This window comes from Nyctereutes procyonoides, unplaced genomic scaffold (assembly GCF_905146905.1).
Source record: "Nyctereutes procyonoides isolate TBG_1078 unplaced genomic scaffold, NYPRO_anot_genome, whole genome shotgun sequence".
Classification (NCBI taxonomy): Eukaryota; Metazoa; Chordata; class Mammalia; order Carnivora; family Canidae; genus Nyctereutes; species Nyctereutes procyonoides.
The window spans coordinates 35,658,115-35,677,619 of NW_026575030.1; the positions used below are offsets into that span (position 1 = coordinate 35,658,115).

A 19,505-nucleotide genomic window follows, 5' to 3' on the forward strand; every position below is an offset into this window, starting at 1 on the left:
ATTTCTTCTAGGTTTTCCAATTTGTTAACATGTTTAGTTTTTAAATTATCTTTTGGATTTCTGTGATATCAATTGTAACTTCCCTTTCATTTCTAACTGTATTTGGGCCATCTCTCTCTCTCCTCTCTCTCTCGTCTAGCTGAAGGTTTATCAATTTTATCTTTTCGAAAAACCAACTCTGTTTCATTAATCTTTCTACTTTTTAAATATCTATTTCATTCATTTCCATTTTGATCTTTATTATTTTCTTCCTTCTACTAACTTTGGTCTTTGATCTTTCTCTAGTTCCATTAGATATAAGATTAGATTGTTTGAGATTTTTGTTATTTATGGTGGACCCGTATTGGTATAAATTTCCCTCTTAGAATTGCTTTTGCTATGTCCGAAAGATTTTGGAGTATTTTTCATTTTTGTCTCATGGTATGTTTTTATTTCCTCTTTGATTTCTTTATAGAATTGATTGTTTAGTAGCATGTTGTCTAGTTTCTGCTTGTGGTTTTTTTTTTTTTCTTTTTTCTCAGCTTTCCTCTTATAGCTGATTCCTAGTTTTATACTGTTGTGGTCAGAAAAAAATAATAAGATTTTAATATTAAATTTATCGAGAGTTGTTTTTGTGACCTAATATGTGATTTATTCTGGCCATTTGTTTTTCAGAAAGGAATTTGGCTGGGTGGATCAGTCGGTTAAGCATCCAACTCTTGATTTCAGCTCAGGTCCTGATCTTAGGGTCCTGAGTTCATGCTCTGAATTGGGCTCCATGCTGAGTGTGGAGCCCACTTTGAAAAGGAGGGGGCAAACTTTGATGTCAGGAATCTAGATTAGAGTCATGCCCTACTGTTTAATAGTTGTACAACCTTGAGTAAACCACTTTCTCAGCATTCTGATCTCCTAAGTGGAAACAGCATCTTTCCTACAGCCTTCAAAATTTTTAGTTTCCTAGCTCATTGTCAGTTTTTCAACCTTGCTAGGAAGTATTAAAAAGTAATAAAGTTCATATAGTTCAAATGGATTAATTGAATGGGTTATAATATTTCATGTAATAAAATTACTTCTTAACATTCTATTGCTATGCAAAACTGGAAGTATAAGTAATGGTTATATTCCCTTCTCCCTTCCTCTTTTAAAAGAAAATTTTAACATTTTTCTATTGAAATATAATTGACATATAATATTAGTTTTCAGGCATACAATGCAATGATTTGATATTTGTATATTTTGTGAAATGGTCATCACAGTAAGTCTAGTAAACATCTGTCACCATTAATAGTTACAATTTTTTCTCATGAGAACTTTCAAGTTCTACTCTCTTAGCAACTTACTAATATGTAATGTAGTTTAACTATAGCTATCAGGCTGTACATTATATCTCCATGACTTATTTTGTAATGAAATTTATACCTTTTGACCACCTTTATGCATTCTGACACCCCTTTCCCCCCTGCTTCCATGCCATACACAACACATGGGACTACCAGTCTGTTCTCTGTACCTATGAGATTGTTTTCTTGTTTAAGATTCCACATAAAAGAGAGATCATACAGTACCCATCTTTCTCTAATTTCATGTAGCATAATGCCTTCAAGGTCCATTTATTTTGTCACAAGTGCCAAGATTTCATTCTTCTTAATAGCTGAGTTATATTTCATTGTTTATGTGTGTATTACCTCTTCTTTATTAATTCATCTGTTGGTGGACACTTAGGTTGTTTCTGTGTCTTGGCTATTGTAAGTAACACTTCAATGAACATGGGATGCATATATCTTTTCAGATCAGTGTTTTCATTTTCTTAGGATAAATGCCCAGAGTGCAATTGCTGGATCATATAGTAGTTCTACTTTGAATTTTTTCAAGAACTTCCACACTGTTTTACAGTGTTTGCACCAATTTACATTCCTACCAACAGTGCCCAAGGCTTCTCTTTTCTCTACAAGAATGCCAGCACTTATTTCTTGTCTTTCTGATACTGAACATTCCTACATGTGTGAAATATCTGTGATTTTTGATTGGCATTTCTCTGATTAGTGATGTTTACCGTATATCTTCACGTACCTGTTGGCCATTTGTATGTTTTCTTTGGAAAAATGTCTCCATTCAGATCCTCTGCCCATTTTTTAATTGTTTGTATTTTGTTAGTTGTAGAAGTTCTTTATATGTTTTGGATAGTAGTTTATTTTCAGATATGAGGTTTGCAAATATCTTCTCTCATTTAATTTGTTGCCTTTTCATTTCACTGATAGTTTCCCTTGCTTTGTACAGGTTTTACTTTGATGTGGTCCCACTTGTTTTTACTTTGTTGCCTTTGCTTTTACTGTCAGATTAAAAAAATTCATTGAAATCAATGTCAAGAAGCTTACTGCCTTTGTTTTCTTAAGTTTTTGGGTTTCAGGTCTTCAAGTATTTAATCATTTTGAGTTGATTTTCATGTGTAATGTAAAGTAAGTGGTTTTGTGTGTGTGTAAAAGAAAACCTATTTTGAATGGCCTCTGGGGACTGAAAATAAGTTCCTTTGGACTTTCAGTCTCCTGGTGGCAACTGTCCTTTTCAAAAGGACAAATGTGAACAATGATTCTCATGCTTCACATTGCATCCTGGTCCACAGCATTCAGCATGGCTTGTGATACGGTTTCAAACAGGTGCTCTGGATTCATGTTTTGCTCAGGACTCCTACACCCTTTACATTTGTTTATTGCACTTGCTGCTGACCACAAAGTCCTCAGTCATCAGGGGGCAGTTGATGAGATAGATACAGAGAGCAATGAAGGGCTTAAAGACCCTTGGGACCAACCCAAAGTGTAGTACTGGCCAAACCTTTTTCAGAGAGGAGGCTGGCAAGTATGCTCATAAGGGTGTAAGCCTTGACCTGCCAACCATACTTTAGCTCATTTAGGTTCACCTAGAACTTGTATAGAACTTGGGCAATAGCCTGGACATTGATGGTGAGTCTAGCCAGTCTGATGTACAGCTAGTCAACTATGGGTGAGATCTAGAATTCTGTGGTCACCACCTAGGCCTGGAAGTAGGACTAATAATTATATTATCTCCTCCCTTTGTTTTATAATTTTTATTGAGGTGTAATTAATACACAATATTGTATGTTTCAGGAGTACAACACTGATTCAAGAATTCTATTCATTACTAGGGCAGCCCCGGTGGCTCAGCGGTTTAGTGCTGCATTCAGCCCAGGGTGTGGTCCTGGAGACCCGGGATCGAGTCCTACGTCAGGCTCCCTGCATGGAGCCTGCTTCTCCCTCTGCCTGTGTCTCTGCCCCCCCCTCTCTCTCTGTGTGTGTCTCTCAAGAATAAATAAAATCTTAAAAAAATTCTATTCATTACTAAATACCCACCATAATCAATGCAGTCACTGTCACCATACAATGTTATTACAATATTATTAACTGTATCTTCTATGCTGTACCTTTCACCTCTATGACACTTATTTTATAGCTGGAAATTTGTCTCTTAAATCTCCTTTATTTCACTCAGCCCCCTCCTCTTTGGCATCCACCAATTTGTTCTCTGTATTTAAGAGTCTCATTTTGTTGATTCATTGGTTTTGTTTTAGATCCACATATAAATGAAATCATATGGTATGTCTTTTTCAGTCTGACTTGTTTCACTTAGGTAATCCTCTATAGGTCCATTTATGTTGTCAAAAGGGCAAGATCTCATTCTTTTTTATGGCTGAGTAGTATTTCTGTGCACGTGTGTGTGTGTGTGTATGTGCATGCGCACACACACACATTTATCTATTTACCTATATCCTTTTCTTGGCTATCATAAATAATGCTGCAATAAACATAGGGGTGCATATATCTTTTCAAATTAGTGTTTTTGTATTCTTTGGGTAAATACTCAGAGAAATTACTGGATCATATGGCTTTTTTTTTAATATTTTGAGAAATCTCCATACTGTTTTCCACAGTGGATGTACCAATTTACATTCCTACCAACAGTGCACAAGATTTTCTTTTTTTCCACATCCTCACCTACATGTTATTTCTTGTCTTTTTGACAATAGCTATCCTGACAGGTATAAGGTGATATCTCATTGTGGTTTTGATTTGTATTTCCCTGATATTTAGTGATGTTGAGCATCATATTGTGGGTCTGTTGGCCATCTGTATTTCTGTGGAAAAATGTCTATTCAGATCCTCTATTTTTTGATCAAATTACTTTTAGTTATCAAGTTGTATATGCTCTTTATATATTTTGGATATTAACCCCTTATCAGATATATTAGTTGTGAATATCTCTCATTCAGTAGGTTGCTTTTTCATTTTGTTAATAGTTTCCTTAGCTATGCAAAAACTTTATTATGTTGTAGTTCAGTATTTTTGTAGCTTTTGTTTCCTTTGCCTGAGATATGTCTAGAAAAATGTTGCTAAGACTGATGTCAGAGAGATTACTGTATATGTTTTCTTCTAGAAGTTTTACGGTTTCAGGTCTCACACTTAGGTCTTTGAGTTTATTTTTGTGTAGGGTGTAAGGAAGTGGTCCAGTTTCAGTTTTTTGCATGTAGCTATCCAGTTTTCCCTACACCATTTATTGAAGAGGCTTTTTCCCTCAGTGTGTTCTTGCCTCCTTTGTTGTAAATTGAGCATGTAAAATGTGGGCTTATTTTTGGGTTCCCTATTCTATTGATCTATGTGTCTATTTTTGTGCCATATTGCTTTAATTATTATAGCTTTTGTAGTATATATCTTGAAGTCTAGGATTGTGATACTTCTAGTGTTGTTTTTCTCTCTTAAGATTGCTTTGGCTATTTGGGGGGTCTTTTGGCTCCATAGAAATTTTTGTATTATTTTGGTTCTGTGGGAAGTGCGGATGCTGTTTTAATCAAGATTGCACTGAATCTGTAGATTGGTTTGTATTTTTTCCTATTCAGACTCGAATGCCTTTTGTTTTTTTTTTTCCATCACTATCCAGTTTTGAAATGCCATGATGTCTGATATGAGAGTATTTCACTGTCATTTTGTGACTGTTAACTTTTATTTTCATCTCAATATGATTTAAGTATACTAAATTTTCCAACATTGCAGATTCTGAGGGGAAAACAGGCAAATCTTTAAAGATCCCTGAAATCAGACTTGGTTTAACTCAGTAAGAATGTGAGTTATTTATTCTGCTTGGATGGTTTAATGGTTCTGAATATGGGGGGGGTGGGGAAGGTGTTTGGATTTTCTAAAGATGCAGTGTTGTTTCTGATTAGCAGAGTTAATATTTCTAACCATATTATTTGCAGCTGACCCCATTCTAGGATTTATTTGGTTTGGTTTGGTTCAAGTTAAAAGAGGAAAGGAATGAAGTGGGGGTAAAACACTTCAGGTGCTGCTTGTGCTAGAGTAGATACGTTTGTACACACAGAAGTTTCCACAGGGGTCAGGTTACTTTGTTCAGATAGCAGATCTCAGTACCTATCCTCTGTATGGATAAAACCAAATGAAATGAACTCTGGAAAATCTAAAATGAATGTACATTTTCTTTGTGTAAACTACTGTGGTCCAAATGGAAATATCAGTCTTGATCCCAACTTTCTTTTCATTGTATTAATGCTAAATATTCCTTTTGGATTTTCTGGATCTATGCCTGTAAGAAACTTACACTTGACTCTAAGTGTAAAGAATTATATGTACATTTTTTGATTTTTTATGATGAAATATTACAAAGGTTGAGCAAGTTGTAAAAGAATGTGGATATTTTCACAATATTCTCTTAATCCACTGGCATGGAATATATTTCCATTCGTTTGTGTCATCTTCAATTTTTTTCATCAATGTTTTATGGCTTTCAGAGTACAAGTCTTTCATCTCCTTGGTTAAGTTTACTCCTAGGTATTTTATTCTTTTTGGTGTAACTTCAAATAGGATTTTTATTTTTCTGCTACAATTCTGTACGTTAATTTTATATTCTGCAAATTTACTGAATACTTTTATTCTAGTAGTTTTTTTAGTGGTCTTTAGGGTTTTCTAATTGGAGTATCATGTCATTTGCAAACAGTGACAGTTTTACTTTTTTTTTTTTTTAATTTGGATGCCTTTTATTTTTCTTGTCTGATTGCCACAGCTAGGACTTCTAGTGCTATGTTGAATAAAAGTGGTGAGAATGAATGGACACCCTTTTCTTGCTCCAGTTCATAGAGGAAAAACTTTCAGGCTTTCATCATTGGGTATGACATTAACTGTGGATTTTTCATATATGGCCTTCATTATGTTTCCTCTAAACCCACTGTGTTGGGAAATTTCATCATGAAAGAATGTTGTATTTTGTCACATGCTTTTACTGTATCTATTGACATGATCATACAGTTTTTATTCTTTCTCTTGTTAATGTGATGTAATACATCAGATAATTTGTGAATACTGAGCCACTCTTGCATCCCTGGAATAAATCCTACTTGATTGTGGGAATGATTTTTAAAAAGTATTGCTGAATTCAGTTGATACTTTTTTTGCTGAAGATTCATGCATCTATGCTTTAATAGATACGGGCCTTTAGTGTTTTTTTTTTGGGGGGGGTGTTTTTCAATAGTGTCTCTGACTGGTTTTGGTGTTTGGATATTTTGGCATTGTAGAATTAATTTGGAAGTTGTCCTTCCTTTTTTAATTTCTGGAATAGCTTGAGAGAATAGGTATTAACTCTTTAGGTGTTTGGTAGGATTCACCTGTGAAGCCATCTTATGAGTGACTTTGGTTTTTGATTACTGATTCAATTTTATTACTGGTAATTGGTCTGTTCAAATTTTGTTTCTTCCTGATTTAGTTTTGGAAGATTTTATGTGTCTAAGAATTTTTCCATTTCCTGTAGGTTGTCCAATTTGTTGACATATTAAATTCCTTGTTGTGTTGGATATTTCCTCTCTTCGTTTCTGATTTTGAGTCTTTTTTTTTTTTTCTTGATGAGTTTGGCTAATGGTTTCTTCATTTAATCTTTTCAAAGAACCAGCTCCTAGTTTCATTGATCTTTTTCTTTTTCTTTCTTCTTTTTTGTCTCTATTTCATTTATCTCTAATCTTTCTTATTCCTTGTACTAGGCCTTGGTCTTTGTTCATTCTTCTTTTCCTAACTCTTCAGGTGTAAGATCAGGTGTTCTGAGAGTTATTTCTTGAGGTAGGCCTGTATCATGATAAGCTTTCCTCTTAGAATGGCTTTGCTGTATCTCAAAAATTTAATCTATTGTTTTCATTTACATTTATCTTGTATTTTTTTCTAAATTTCCTCTTATTAACCCATTGTTTAGTAGCTTGTTTAGCCTCTGTGTTTGTATTTTCCAGATTTCCTTGTAATTGATTTCTAGCTTCATGCCATTGTGGTGGGAAAGATGCTTAATATGACTGAAATCTTTCTAAATTTACTGAGACATTTTTTTGTGGTCTAACGTGATCTATCCTGGAAGATGTTTCATATACACTTGGAAAGAATGTGTATCTTGCTATTTTTGGATGGAATATTCTGTAGGTCCATCTGGTCGGAGTTATTCAGACACTTTTTCACTTTCTGTCTGAATGATTTATGTATTCATGTAAATGAATCCCTTACTATTGAATTACTGTCATTTTCTCTATGTCTGTTAATATTTGCTTTATGTATTTAGGTGCTCTTATGTTAAACACACAGGTTATTTATAACTGTTACATCCTCTGATTATATCGATCCCTTATTATATAGTGTTCTTTTTTGTCTCTTCCTACAGTCTTCATTTTAAGGTCTGTTTTGTCTAAGTATTGCTACCCTGGCTCTTCCCCCCCCCCCCCTTGCATCGTATATGTTTTTTCATCCCTTTACTTTTAGTCTGTATGTCTTTAGGTCTTTAGTGAATACCCTATAGGGAGCATAGATGCATCCAGTTTTGTTTTATCCATTTGGTCTCCCTATGTCTTCTGATTATAGCATTTAGTCCACTTACATTTAAAGTAATTATTAATGGGTCTATATTGCCATATTGTTTCCTGGTTGTTTTTGTAGCTCTTCTGTTCTTCTTCTGTTGCTCTTCTCTTATGGTTTGGTAGATTTCTTTAGTATTATGCTTGAATTCCTTTGTCTTTATTTTTGTGTATCTATTATAGGTTTTTGATTTGGGGTTACCAATAGCTTCATATATAACATTTTATGTGTATAGCAGTCTATATTAAGTTGATGGTTCTTAAGCTGGAAACATTCTAAAAGCACAAATTTTTAGTTTTCCCTCAACATTTTATGTATTTGTTTTCATATTTTATATTTTTTATTTTGTTTATCCCTTAACTGTTTTTGTTTTAGATATAATTTACTTTATTGCTTTTGTGTTTTAATTCCATACTGGCTTTAGAAGTGATTAAACTTTTTTTTTTTTTTTTTTTTGTGATTAAACTTCCTTTACATGTTTGCTTTCAGTCATTACATTTTTTCCTTTCACCTTTTTTTAGTCCTGATTATGGCCTTTTCTCTCTACTCAACTCCCTTTAACATTTCTTATAAGGCTAGTTTAGTGGTGATGAACCCCTTTCTTTGAAAGTTTCTCTCCTATTTTGAATGATAACCTTGCTGGGTAGAATGTTGTTACAGGGTTTTTTTTTTTTTTTTTTTTTTGCTTTCACACCTTGACTATATCATGCTACTCTCTTCTGGCCTTCAAAGTTTCTGCTGAGAAGTTGGCTAGTATTATGGGTTTTCCTTTGTATATAACTGTTTTCTCTTTTGACTTTAAAAATTCCCTCTTTATGATTACTTTTTGCAATTTCAATTATTTTGTCTCTTGGTGTGGACTGCCAGCTTTCATCTTGTTTAGGGATCTCTGCGATTCCTGGATGTGGATATGTTTCCTTCCCCAGATTAGTTTCTAGTATTCTTTAAAAAAGTTATCTGCCCCTTCCTTTTTCTTCTTTTTCTGTGATCCCTAGAACACAAATATTATGCATAATGATATTGCAGAGGTCCCTTAATCTATTCCCATTTTTAATTTCTTTTTCTTTATGCTGTCAGCTTGGTGGTTTTCTATTTCCCTGTCTTTCAGAATCCTGATTCATTCTTCTACATATTCTAATTTGCTGTTATTCCCTCTAGTGCAATTTTGTTATTGAGTTCTTCATTTCTTTGTTTTTCTACTTATTTGTGGAAGTTCTCACTGAGTTTATCCATTCTTAAGTCCATTGACTATGACCATTACTTTTAATGCTTTATCAGGCATATTGCTTCTTTCAGTTTCATTTTGTTCTTTTTCTCTGATATTGTCTTATTCTTTCAATTGGTACATATTCATCTCTCTCATTTTGCTTAACCTTGTTTCTATGTATTAGATCAGCTCCATCTCCTTATCTTGAAAGGAGCGGCCTTGTGTAGAAGAGGCCCTGTGGTGCCCTATAGCACAATCATCCCTAGTCACCAAACCAAGCACAGCAGGGATATCTCTTATGTGGGCTGCTCATGTAAGCTACTTTAGTCTTTATCTCAGCCTGCTGCAATGACCCAATGACTGCTCTGGGCATTGTTTGGTCCTTATACTGATGAGATGCCTGTTAAGGCCACTATGTTGGGCAGGGTTAGCAATCAGTGTAACTGACTGCAATTAGCCTCTCTGCCAACTGCTGGCACACCCAACAGCAGGACTTGCTCCTTGCAAGGCCAACTGAGAGACTTTCATTGGTGGGCTGTGGTCAGACTAGGTAGCTGCAGGAGCCAAAAGTGGCTGAGCTTGCTTCCTGTGCAGCCAGCTAAAAGGCTCAGTTGGTGAAACTGTGGGCACACTGGTGGAGTTATCTTCCCCTCTGCACATGGTAGGAGTCACTTTATGGAATGTTGCTGGTCCTGGTCAGTGGTGGATGCAGGATGCCTACGGAGGAAGGTAGGTTAGATGGGGTGAGTCTGTGGAGAAACCCAGGGGCAAAGCATGCAAGCAATGCTAGCAAGACAGGAAGAGTGTTAACACTGGCTCACACATGTCTTGTTTTCCTGGCTAGAGGAAAAAGTATGCTAGACCCTGATTTTAAAACTCCTGATATCAAGCCCCATTGGTTTTCAAGGCCACATATTATGAGCACTTGCCTTCCCAATGTGGGTCCCCTGTTCCTGGGGTGTCTGGTGTGAGGTCTGATCCTTTTTGCTTCTCCATGCTTGTGGTGTCCCTCCCATTTGTGGTTAGTCTTGCAGGGGTTTTCGTTCCCAACCATTTCTCCACCCCTTCTACTTACCCTTTTCGATGTGGCCTCTTCTCTACAGTTGACTGTGAAAGATCTGTTCTGCAGGTTTTCAAGTCATTTTCATAGTTGCATAGACATAGCTGCTATCTGAGTGGCCGGTGGTGTGAAGTGAGCTCAAGTTCCTTCTACTCTGCCATCTTCCCTAAATTTTCTCTCCTCCATTCGTTTTAATAAGGGCAGTTGAAGATAAAAAACATTTAAGAATTTTATCAAGGAGTAAATTCCAACACGTTGATTGACTAAATAGAAGGTTTGGTACTTGGGAATTAAGACTAATAAATGTTCATTTAAGAACACTAACTCAGGCAAGTAGTCTTTTCCCCATTTTATAGAAGTTTTGGTTGAGAAAAGTAATTTGTTCATGATTGCACAACATGTAAAAGATGGGAGTTCGACAATTCAAACACAGATCTGCCTGAGAAAGCCACTTTCTTCTACACCAATGTTTTTCAAATTTTAGCATGTTCCAGAATACCTGGTGTGCTCATTCCAAACACAGATTCCTACATAGACTCTTGGAATATGTATCATTTATAAACAGCAGGTAAATGTGATGTGGTCCAGGAACCATATGTAACAGGAGTCCAATAACTCTGAAAACTGCCTACTCAAGAAAATCAGAAATCCTGTATCTTGTTACTGTCATCTGGCTATACACCAGAATATTCCTTAGCTACTGTAGTTCTGGAAGTCTTATCTAAGAGACTATCTGATAAGGCATCCCAGGAACATTTTATAAATGTAGAAGATTCTTGCTAAATTTGAATTTAGTAAAAATAAGCTTACCTTCCCTGAATTAACCATAAATATAATTTATCATCAAGACTGGGGCACTGCTGAGAATGAAAGGGAGCACTATTATGTCAAAACAATAAGCATTAATTGGAACCATCCTAAGCAAATCAAGAATCTGAAGGAAAAGTCAGTAGACTATTATATATTTAGACACTCAATATCATGTTCCTAGTCCAAAAAAAAAATCAGTTGGTTTACCATCTTTCATTTCATTTTGACAAATATTTACAAGGAAGGAAAAACTACTTTTCTTGTTTGCACAGTCAACCCAAAATGGGGATACAGCCCTGAAGTACTAGAAGAGAACACTAGCTAAGGGACAGAAGATCTGCATTCAAATCCCAAAATGCTATTCTGTAGCTATAACTATGGATCTGTAGAATTGGACATGACTTTCAAAAGTACAATCCTACCTACTACATTCTCACTACGTATCAGCTACTGTGTTGAGGTCCTATCCTCAGATCGTAGGCAAAATATACTTATGAGGGTGAAGTCTAGAGGATTATTAAAGACCCTACAAGCTCGGATATTCTATGATTCTGCAAGTCTCCATGAATGCCTTCTTGGGTATTCTCTTACTTATTGTCAGAAAAAAAACAAACCCACAATTAAACAGATATAAATGTTTTAAATAGATTTAAAGTAGTTTCAGGATACATTTAAATTGAAACACAGATAAAATCTTTCCCACATGGAAGTGAAATTGTAGTTGTAAACAAACTAAGAAACAGTTGTTTTACAAGATAATTTGCCATAGAACCATGACCTCAAGGTGTCAGACGAGATAATTACATTAAAGGCCTTATAATTTCTGTATTTTTCAATTCCAAGACATTCTTGGCATTTTAAAAGTGTCTAGAAGACTGCCCTCATTTTTGGATATCTTCCTCCACGTTTTCCAATCTATTGACATTACAGAAGAAAACATTTAGCATACAATTATAGAAATAGTAGTTTTAAATAGAGATTTAAAGTAACTTCAAGATACATTTACACTGAAATACACAGATAAAATAGTTGCAGAGTCAAAACACTTATTTCAATAATTTATGGAAACAAATATGAACCAAGTAACATCTTACACCATAACTGAATTCTTCAGATTTTTTTTAACTACAGACATGTACAACATTTACACATACTATTTTCAAAATAGGTTTTTGACCTCTAAAAACAGTTCCTAGTGACAAGCTTTAGATAGCAGCTTAGCCCAATAAATATCAACTTTGTCATAAGTAGCATCTGCATACAAACAGTCCCCCAAACCCTGCAGCATGACAAAGTGAAAATAAACTTTTAAGGCAGAAAAAAGAATCAAGTGTAAGGTCCAATGACAATGTTTACAAATGACCGTAAGATCTTAATTATTCAACTGAGCAAGTGACTTAATTTACACATTAACTCATTTTTATTTCCTGATTTGGGGAATATTTATGCTATACCTACTGTGCAAGGCATTGAGAACACACAGGAGGATCAGACATGGTCCCAGTAGTGTGCTGGTAAATGTTTAACAACAAGTTCTTGGGAAGAGAAGCCCTGACTTACAACATTTACAAATTTCTATGGTGTAAATACTCCCACTATGGCAGATTTCAAGCTATGAACAATTTGATCACTGGCTCACAAAATTCCTCAAACTTCAACATTCACCTCTCACAAACTATATTATTAGATAAGCTCCAACACACCACTATATGGCCCCCACCCTCAAGTAGCTCATAATCTTTTTGTGGACACATATTTAGAGGCCAAGAAGAATGGGGAAGATTTTAAATAATTCAATTATGTATTTTGTAAGCAGTTTTAAAACTTAAAAGAAACAATAAAATGTATGGAATTTTCCTACTTGTTTGCTGTTCCACTCTTCCTCTTAAATTTATTTCAGGAAATTAAAATGTAGCATATTTGGGGAATAGTAAAGGAAAAGTGGAATAAGAAGGAAAAAGCATAGATCTTAGGATTTTTTTTTCTTGTCTAACAATGATGTTTACATTGGAAGAAAATGCTTACTAACATATGGGCAAATATATTGTAAGTTTTAAAATGTAAGCCCTTTCCGCTCCAAGTCCTGAAGGTTTGTCCTGTCCTCTTTGGCTGCAGCTTTGATGAGATTAGCTAGCTTCTTTTACACAAAACTAAAGAGTACACTGCTTCACAACACTCACACTATCAGTTCATAACAAAAGGCAAAACTAAATTCTGGAATCTGATAACTGAACTTCCTTTGCATAATCACACCCTTGGATCAGATCTTGGGCAAGTGTCGGCTGGGGTGACCCGGAAATTCTTCTGGTAACAAAACATGGAGTCTGCAGGTTGGGCATGTCCCCTGTTGCATCAGCCAAGGTCTAATGCACTAAGGAGCAAAAATATTCATGTCAGTTTCTCTGACTTAGCCTAGCAGAGGCAACTGGTACTCTGTATAATAAGTTACCTTATCTAGTAAATTGCCAAGCCAATTGCTGTAATAATGGCATTTTCTCTGTGATTCACTGAGTAATACAGCTTGTAACAGAACACCTTTCAGCAAGTTCATGTGATTAGGATCCTTTCCCCAACCCCAATTTTCAGGATGACTTAGCAACTCTTCTTAACAAGAAGGCTGGGGATCCCTGGTGGCGCAGCGGTTTGGCACCTGCCTTTGGCCCAGGGCGCGATCCTGGAGACCCGGGATCAAATCCCACATCGGGCTCCCAGTGCATGGAGCCTGCTTCTCCCTCTGCCTGTCTCTGCCTCTCTCTCTCTCCCTGTGTGACTATCATAAATAAATAAAAATTAAAAAAAAAAAAAAAACAAACAAAACAAGAAGGCTGACGGAATCTGCTACATATTTTTCCTCTAGTTTATTATACACTGTTATTTTTAATCCAGAAAAAAATGGTAACATACGGAAGTCACCAAGACCCTGTATCAAGCGTTTATGGTGTTTTGAACTTAAAATCCCTAGATGATGGATATACTTTTCAGATGGCTCTTTGGTGACAATGACGGTACAAACCATCTGTTACATCATTTGCTTGAATACTAACTTTCCAAAAACAAACCAATTTTACCTGTATAAATAATGAGAGCCAAGGCAGATAAGACATTAAGAATAGGCACTATATGGGCACCTGGGTGGCTCAGTGGTTTGAGCATCTGCCTTTGGCTCAGGTCATGATCCCCCAGGGTCCTGGGATTGAGTCCCGCATCAGGTTCCCTGTGGGAGTCTGCTGCTCTCTCTCCTCTCTCTCTCTCTCTGCCTCATGAATAAATAAAATCTTTAAAAAAAAAAAACAACACTATATATTAGGCCCACTAACTGTAACCCTAGAAAGTAACCTGAATGGGTTATCTGCTTTCCATTATATGGGCAATGGCACAGAGTAATAAGTTTCATGAAACATTTATTTTCTAAATGGGTAGGACTTTAACAACTTCAAAAGACTAAGTATCTTTCCCGATATTTTGGCATTAGCCTGTGTCTATTTCTTCATATGAGAGTAGAATGAATATATAATTCTGTATTAGGTATCACATATCTTTGAAATCATGTTTTACAGATATGGCTTGAATGAGCTAGCTACTGTTCACTTCCCTGAGGAGACTTTATGTAAGATTGTATTTTCCCGGATCAAATTACATCTTTATACCAAAAGACTTGGATCATAAATTGTATATCAATAGCATTTGCACAGCACCACCACCAGGAATTAATCTATATAAAGTGCCAAAAATCAATGAAAGATATGCTAGTCTTGTATTTTTCTAACATCAAAACTAAAACCTGAGCATCTAAAGAGCAAATACAAGAGCCTGGACAGACTATTAAGGTAAATCTTATGCTTTATAGGAGGCCATCAGTACATGGGAATAAAGGACACTATATGTTTATAGCCAATCAAGGTGAAGGAACATTATTGCTAAACTGCCACTGAATCGCTATGTCAATTAACATTCCTTCCAGTTCTATTCAAGGGAACCACTTCATATTATTTCAATCTTATTGTTATCTCCTCTTTTCCTGTAAGGTGTATGGAGATCTGAGAAAGCACAGTGCAAACTGGGGCTAGGTACAGGGAAGCAGGTGTAAATGTGTCTGTGTGGTACTCTAAAGCCCTGAGTTATATTCTGTGGAAGTCAGGACACAGCAATAGCTGATGATACATGTATATGATTTCAAGTAAGGCAGCATGAATCTCACTTAGTTGTTTTAATGGAAAAATACTTAAAAGGTAAGTTTAAAGGGTTACCTGAGAGTGGAATTTGTGAGCACAAGGCAAAACAGAGAGGTTTTCTGGAGAGAGATTCTCATGACAGATCACACAAGGCTCCTCTTCTTCCTCATCATCATCCTAGGGAAATACACATAAGGTTCAATTCAGCTCATTTTTTTCTCCCAAATTTAAATGTACTTAAAATCAACAGTCTCACCAAATTATTAGCTCCTTCCCATGAGGCAGGCCCTTGTGAACTGAGGGGCCTCCAGACCGGTTTTGGAGGCTGGGCAGCATTAGACTGTGGAGGAGTGTGGCTAGGTGAAACACAGTTACCATTTGCCATAGATTTTCCTTGACTCTGAAAACAAGAATATTGTATTTTTTTTCAAGTGTTCTAAAACAGGAAGAACAGAATAGCACAGAAAATGAAGTACAGTTAAGAATTAGCAAAAGGGTAAAGGTCAATTAGACTCATGAGAAATCTTGATACAAAACGTTAGCAACATTACTTGTTTTCTTCCCTGACTCAGTATACAACACAACTGTATATGCTTTTAATTAAAACAAGTCTTTACAAAAATGAGAAAAAAGTCTTCCTTAAGAGTCAAAGCAACCTAGGATAAATTTCAAGATCAGTTTTATTCTAGAATCATCAGGTAGTATTTCAAAAAGACTTCCTATATCATTTGTTAAATTTAAGTTGAATTGTTAATGGACAATTTAATATAATAGGTTATTGATTTATAGACATAAAGATGATTAAAACCACTTACTACTACACAGAAGGGCAGAGAGATAGCATTTTGTTTTTACCTGTGATCTCTTGGGATCAATAAATTGGGAAATCTTATACACAATTTCATCAAATGTCAGTCCAGATAAGGACTTTCCATGAATGTCCTTCAATTTCCGTAAGAAATCTGTAAGCTCCTTTCTGGAAGAGATCAAAGAAAGAGCAGTGGTGAATTTTCCTACTGCCTTGGGGCGCGCCCCGTGCCCACAAGATACAAAATCCTATTCTAGGATTTATATGTAGCAGGATATAGATGTGGCCCTTTAGATAGATCTCTGAGCTAAAGTCTATTTATATTTATCTTTTACCAAAACAAAAACTACTAAAGTTTAATATTCTTTCCAAAAACAGGTTTTGTTTTTGAAAGCTTGTATGAAAATTGAATTTGTTACCTCTTACTATGTAACTGAGCTCTTTATATCGTGTCTCCAATAGCTTTTACTCAGGACTAAAATGCTCCTTTTTAACTATATTACTATAGGTCTGTCTCTCTTCTGTGTTAATTTTACTGTTGTAAAACTCAAAAACAAAGATTACACAGAACAGTGAAGCTAAATTAAGACACATTAAATATTCCTAGTTGTTTTTTTTTTTTTTAAAGACTTTGACTTTTTTTTATTTGAGAGAGAGAAAGTGTGCAAGAGCGAGCACACAAGCAGGTGAGGGTGGGAGACCAAGAAGCAGGCTCCCCATGCAGCAGGGAGCCCAATGTGGGCCAGATCCCAGGACCCTGGGACCATGACCCCCAACTGAAGGCAGATACTCAACCAACTGAACCACTCAGGCACCCCTCTGTTTTTTTTATCACACAGTTAATATGTTCTTTTTCAATTCCCATAGTCCACAGTACCAAGGCCTCTAAATATATTTTTGGTAGGACAGACCAGGATGAAATATTTTCTTTCCCAAATGAAGTGTCAGGTCATCAGCCTAACAAAAACTACCTTTGATTTACTATTCATTTTATACAACAACTCTATTACAGTTCTATTTTCATTATCTATTCACTATCATTATCTATTCATACTTATAAAACCACAATTTAATCCTGAAGCATAACAATGTTATTAAATAAAAATATTAGGCTTCAAATGAAAATACTGGTTAAAAAGTTAAAGCGAAAAAAAAAGAAATCTTTCTGCCAAAGTCAGCACTGTGAAAAGCACACTAAAACAATTTCTTGCATTTAACTATGTTCTCTAACAAAAACTAAGAGCCCTTAATAAAATTAAGGATACAGGAGAGTAAAACCTGATGTTTGGGCTTATATAGCATACAATCAACCTAAAATTCACTTTGGAAAGAGGTTATTAAGATAATCATTACAGTTTGTGGCATTAAAATTAGATAGGTTTATAACTAGTTGTACTTTTATTGGTCTTAAATTATGAGAGAATAGGTTTTTAAATTTAGGTTTGCTCATTTATTAAATTTAGTGAAGAGGTTTAGCATTTATATTGAACACTATTCCTTTAAATTTCATTTTCCTTACCAAGGCCACAGTAAGGAAATATATTTGTTTTGTTGCCCTAATTATGGTTATGGAAACTATAGAGTATTAATCTGTACTCACAACTAAATAAAAATTAAGGTACCTGGTTTGTTGTGGAAAAGCAGTTTTCAGCCTGTCTGTAATCCTCTCCCAGTTCATCATGGGGGGATCACTTCCCAGACCTGCACTGGGAGACACAGCCTCTCCCACAGGTGCCGGCACAGTCCAGGCTATACCAGTCATCTGTAAGGAGCACAGTTATAACCCATCAGCCTCAGTTATTAGGAAGTAACTTGGTATTTCCATACTTCAGAAAATGGGTAGAATGAAGAATAGTGACATATACATTCCTTTTTCAGAGTTTTATTTTTTGTTTTAATATATTTTTTTTATTGAAGTTCGATTTGCCAACATATAATACCCAGCGCTTATCCTGTCAAGTGCCCTCCTCAGTGCCCGTCGCCTAATTACCCCATTAGAATTTGATTTAACTAGCACAATAGTATTTATTGTTTATAATTACCCTTATTTTAAAAGGGGAACATGTGAGTCTCAGCAACTGTAAGTATACAGAAATACAGGGTATTTATTGCTGTTATTTTAAAAAACTAGAAACAACCTACTCTGCTGATAGGGGAATGAGTGAATTACAGCATATCTAATCAATCCTTAAAGAACAGATCTATATACCTAAGTATGAGATGTCATGAAATATTTCATTTTTTAAAAAGTCTGTGGTAATATTAAATTAAAAAATATATATGCATAGAAAAAGGTATCAAGTTATAAACAGTCTTGTAAACAGTGATTATTTCCTGGGATTTAACCGCAGGGTAATTTTGCTTTCTACTTTGTGTATTTCCATGTTATTTGATTTTTTGTGATTATTTTTCTAATTATAAAATAGTTTATGCTAAAGTTGAATTTTCAAAAAAATAAAGATGAGAATACTATTAGAATGTCTGCCCAAGTCTCATGAATGTTAGAGAGAGGTGGTGTGAAGTTGCAGTGACACCTCTGAGCCATGAAACCATCAAAGTTTTGCCATATGGTAGTTTCTTCTTAGAAGCTTTAAGATTCCAATTAATATCAGCAAGTGAATGTTTTCATCTGATTACTAGGATAATTATAAACATGACAACTTTTGCCTAAGGTTCTATAGGTTACTCATGAAAACTAACAGATACTGAAATAACTGAAATAACTCATACAAAGCCTACTAAGTCAGAGGAGAATACTGCCCAGAAGCTGGGTTTGCCTCAATATCAAGCTTTTCCTCAGGAATCAGAAAGTAATCTTATTAGAAGGCTCAGGTACTTTAAAGTTTTCAATAAAGTTTTACATATATAGCTCCGTATATGACGAGCAACACCGTGATATCACAGGGATAACATGTTAACTGATACCACATCTGTTTAAGACCTATATACGTATTTGTTTGCAGAGGCAGACTCTACAAAAATGAGTCCATCTAACTATATATTTCAAAGGGAGACTGTAGGTACAAAAACTGACTAGAATATATTTATGGAAAAGTCAAGATTAGAGAATTTTTCATTATATATTTAACATCCACCTTCTAGGAGAAGATTTTTTTTTTTTTAAATATAGAATGTTTACCTTTGCCAAGATTACAACTAATAATCCTAGTCATTTAAAATTTCTCTGCTGCTTCAGGTTTGGATAAGGCTTTTCTGGCTAGTTGTAGATAGGAAGATTCCTAACTTTACAATGGAATACATTCCAGATTGGTGCTAGTTATATTGTTTATAGATAAAGTTGAAACACTGTTCTACTTACTATTCCTATGTGTGTATTAATCTTTCCAAACATGCTAAAATATAGTTATTAAAAATGTCATTTACCCTCTATTGTTGCCTATTATAGATGCAAAACTTTAAAATCCTATAAGAATTGTCTACTATAAAAATGTATTAATCAGCTAATGAAATAATGTAAGTAATGCTCCTAGCACAGTGCCTCAAATAGAACAATTCATCCAATTTTCATCCAATTATCCTCCCCTCCACTACTACCACTACTTATCAA

At 35.1% G+C, this 19,505-nt stretch overlaps 1 protein-coding gene and 1 pseudogene across 12 annotated transcripts in view; both read right to left on the bottom strand.

The window, feature by feature from the left end:
- Positions 1-2,402: 2,402 nt before the first annotated feature.
- LOC129503718 (proteasome subunit beta type-3-like) lies at positions 2,403-6,673 on the bottom strand (annotated as a pseudogene).
- Positions 6,674-11,577: 4,904 nt separating this feature from the next.
- Positions 11,578-19,505, bottom strand: part of DZIP3 (DAZ interacting zinc finger protein 3) — an 85,968-nt gene continuing 78,040 nt past the window's right edge. For all 12 annotated transcript variants that reach the window (XM_055316420.1, XM_055316418.1, XM_055316415.1 and 9 more), the window contains 5 exons: positions 17,560-17,699; positions 15,985-16,105; positions 15,386-15,529; positions 15,205-15,306; positions 11,578-13,328 (listed from right to left, as the gene is read on the bottom strand). In XM_055316420.1, the coding sequence (XP_055172395.1) occupies positions 13,218-13,328; positions 15,205-15,306; positions 15,386-15,529; positions 15,985-16,105; positions 17,560-17,699 (618 nt within the window). In that variant the 3' untranslated portion in view covers positions 11,578-13,217. The remainder of the gene's footprint in view (positions 13,329-15,204; positions 15,307-15,385; positions 15,530-15,984; positions 16,106-17,559; positions 17,700-19,505) is intronic.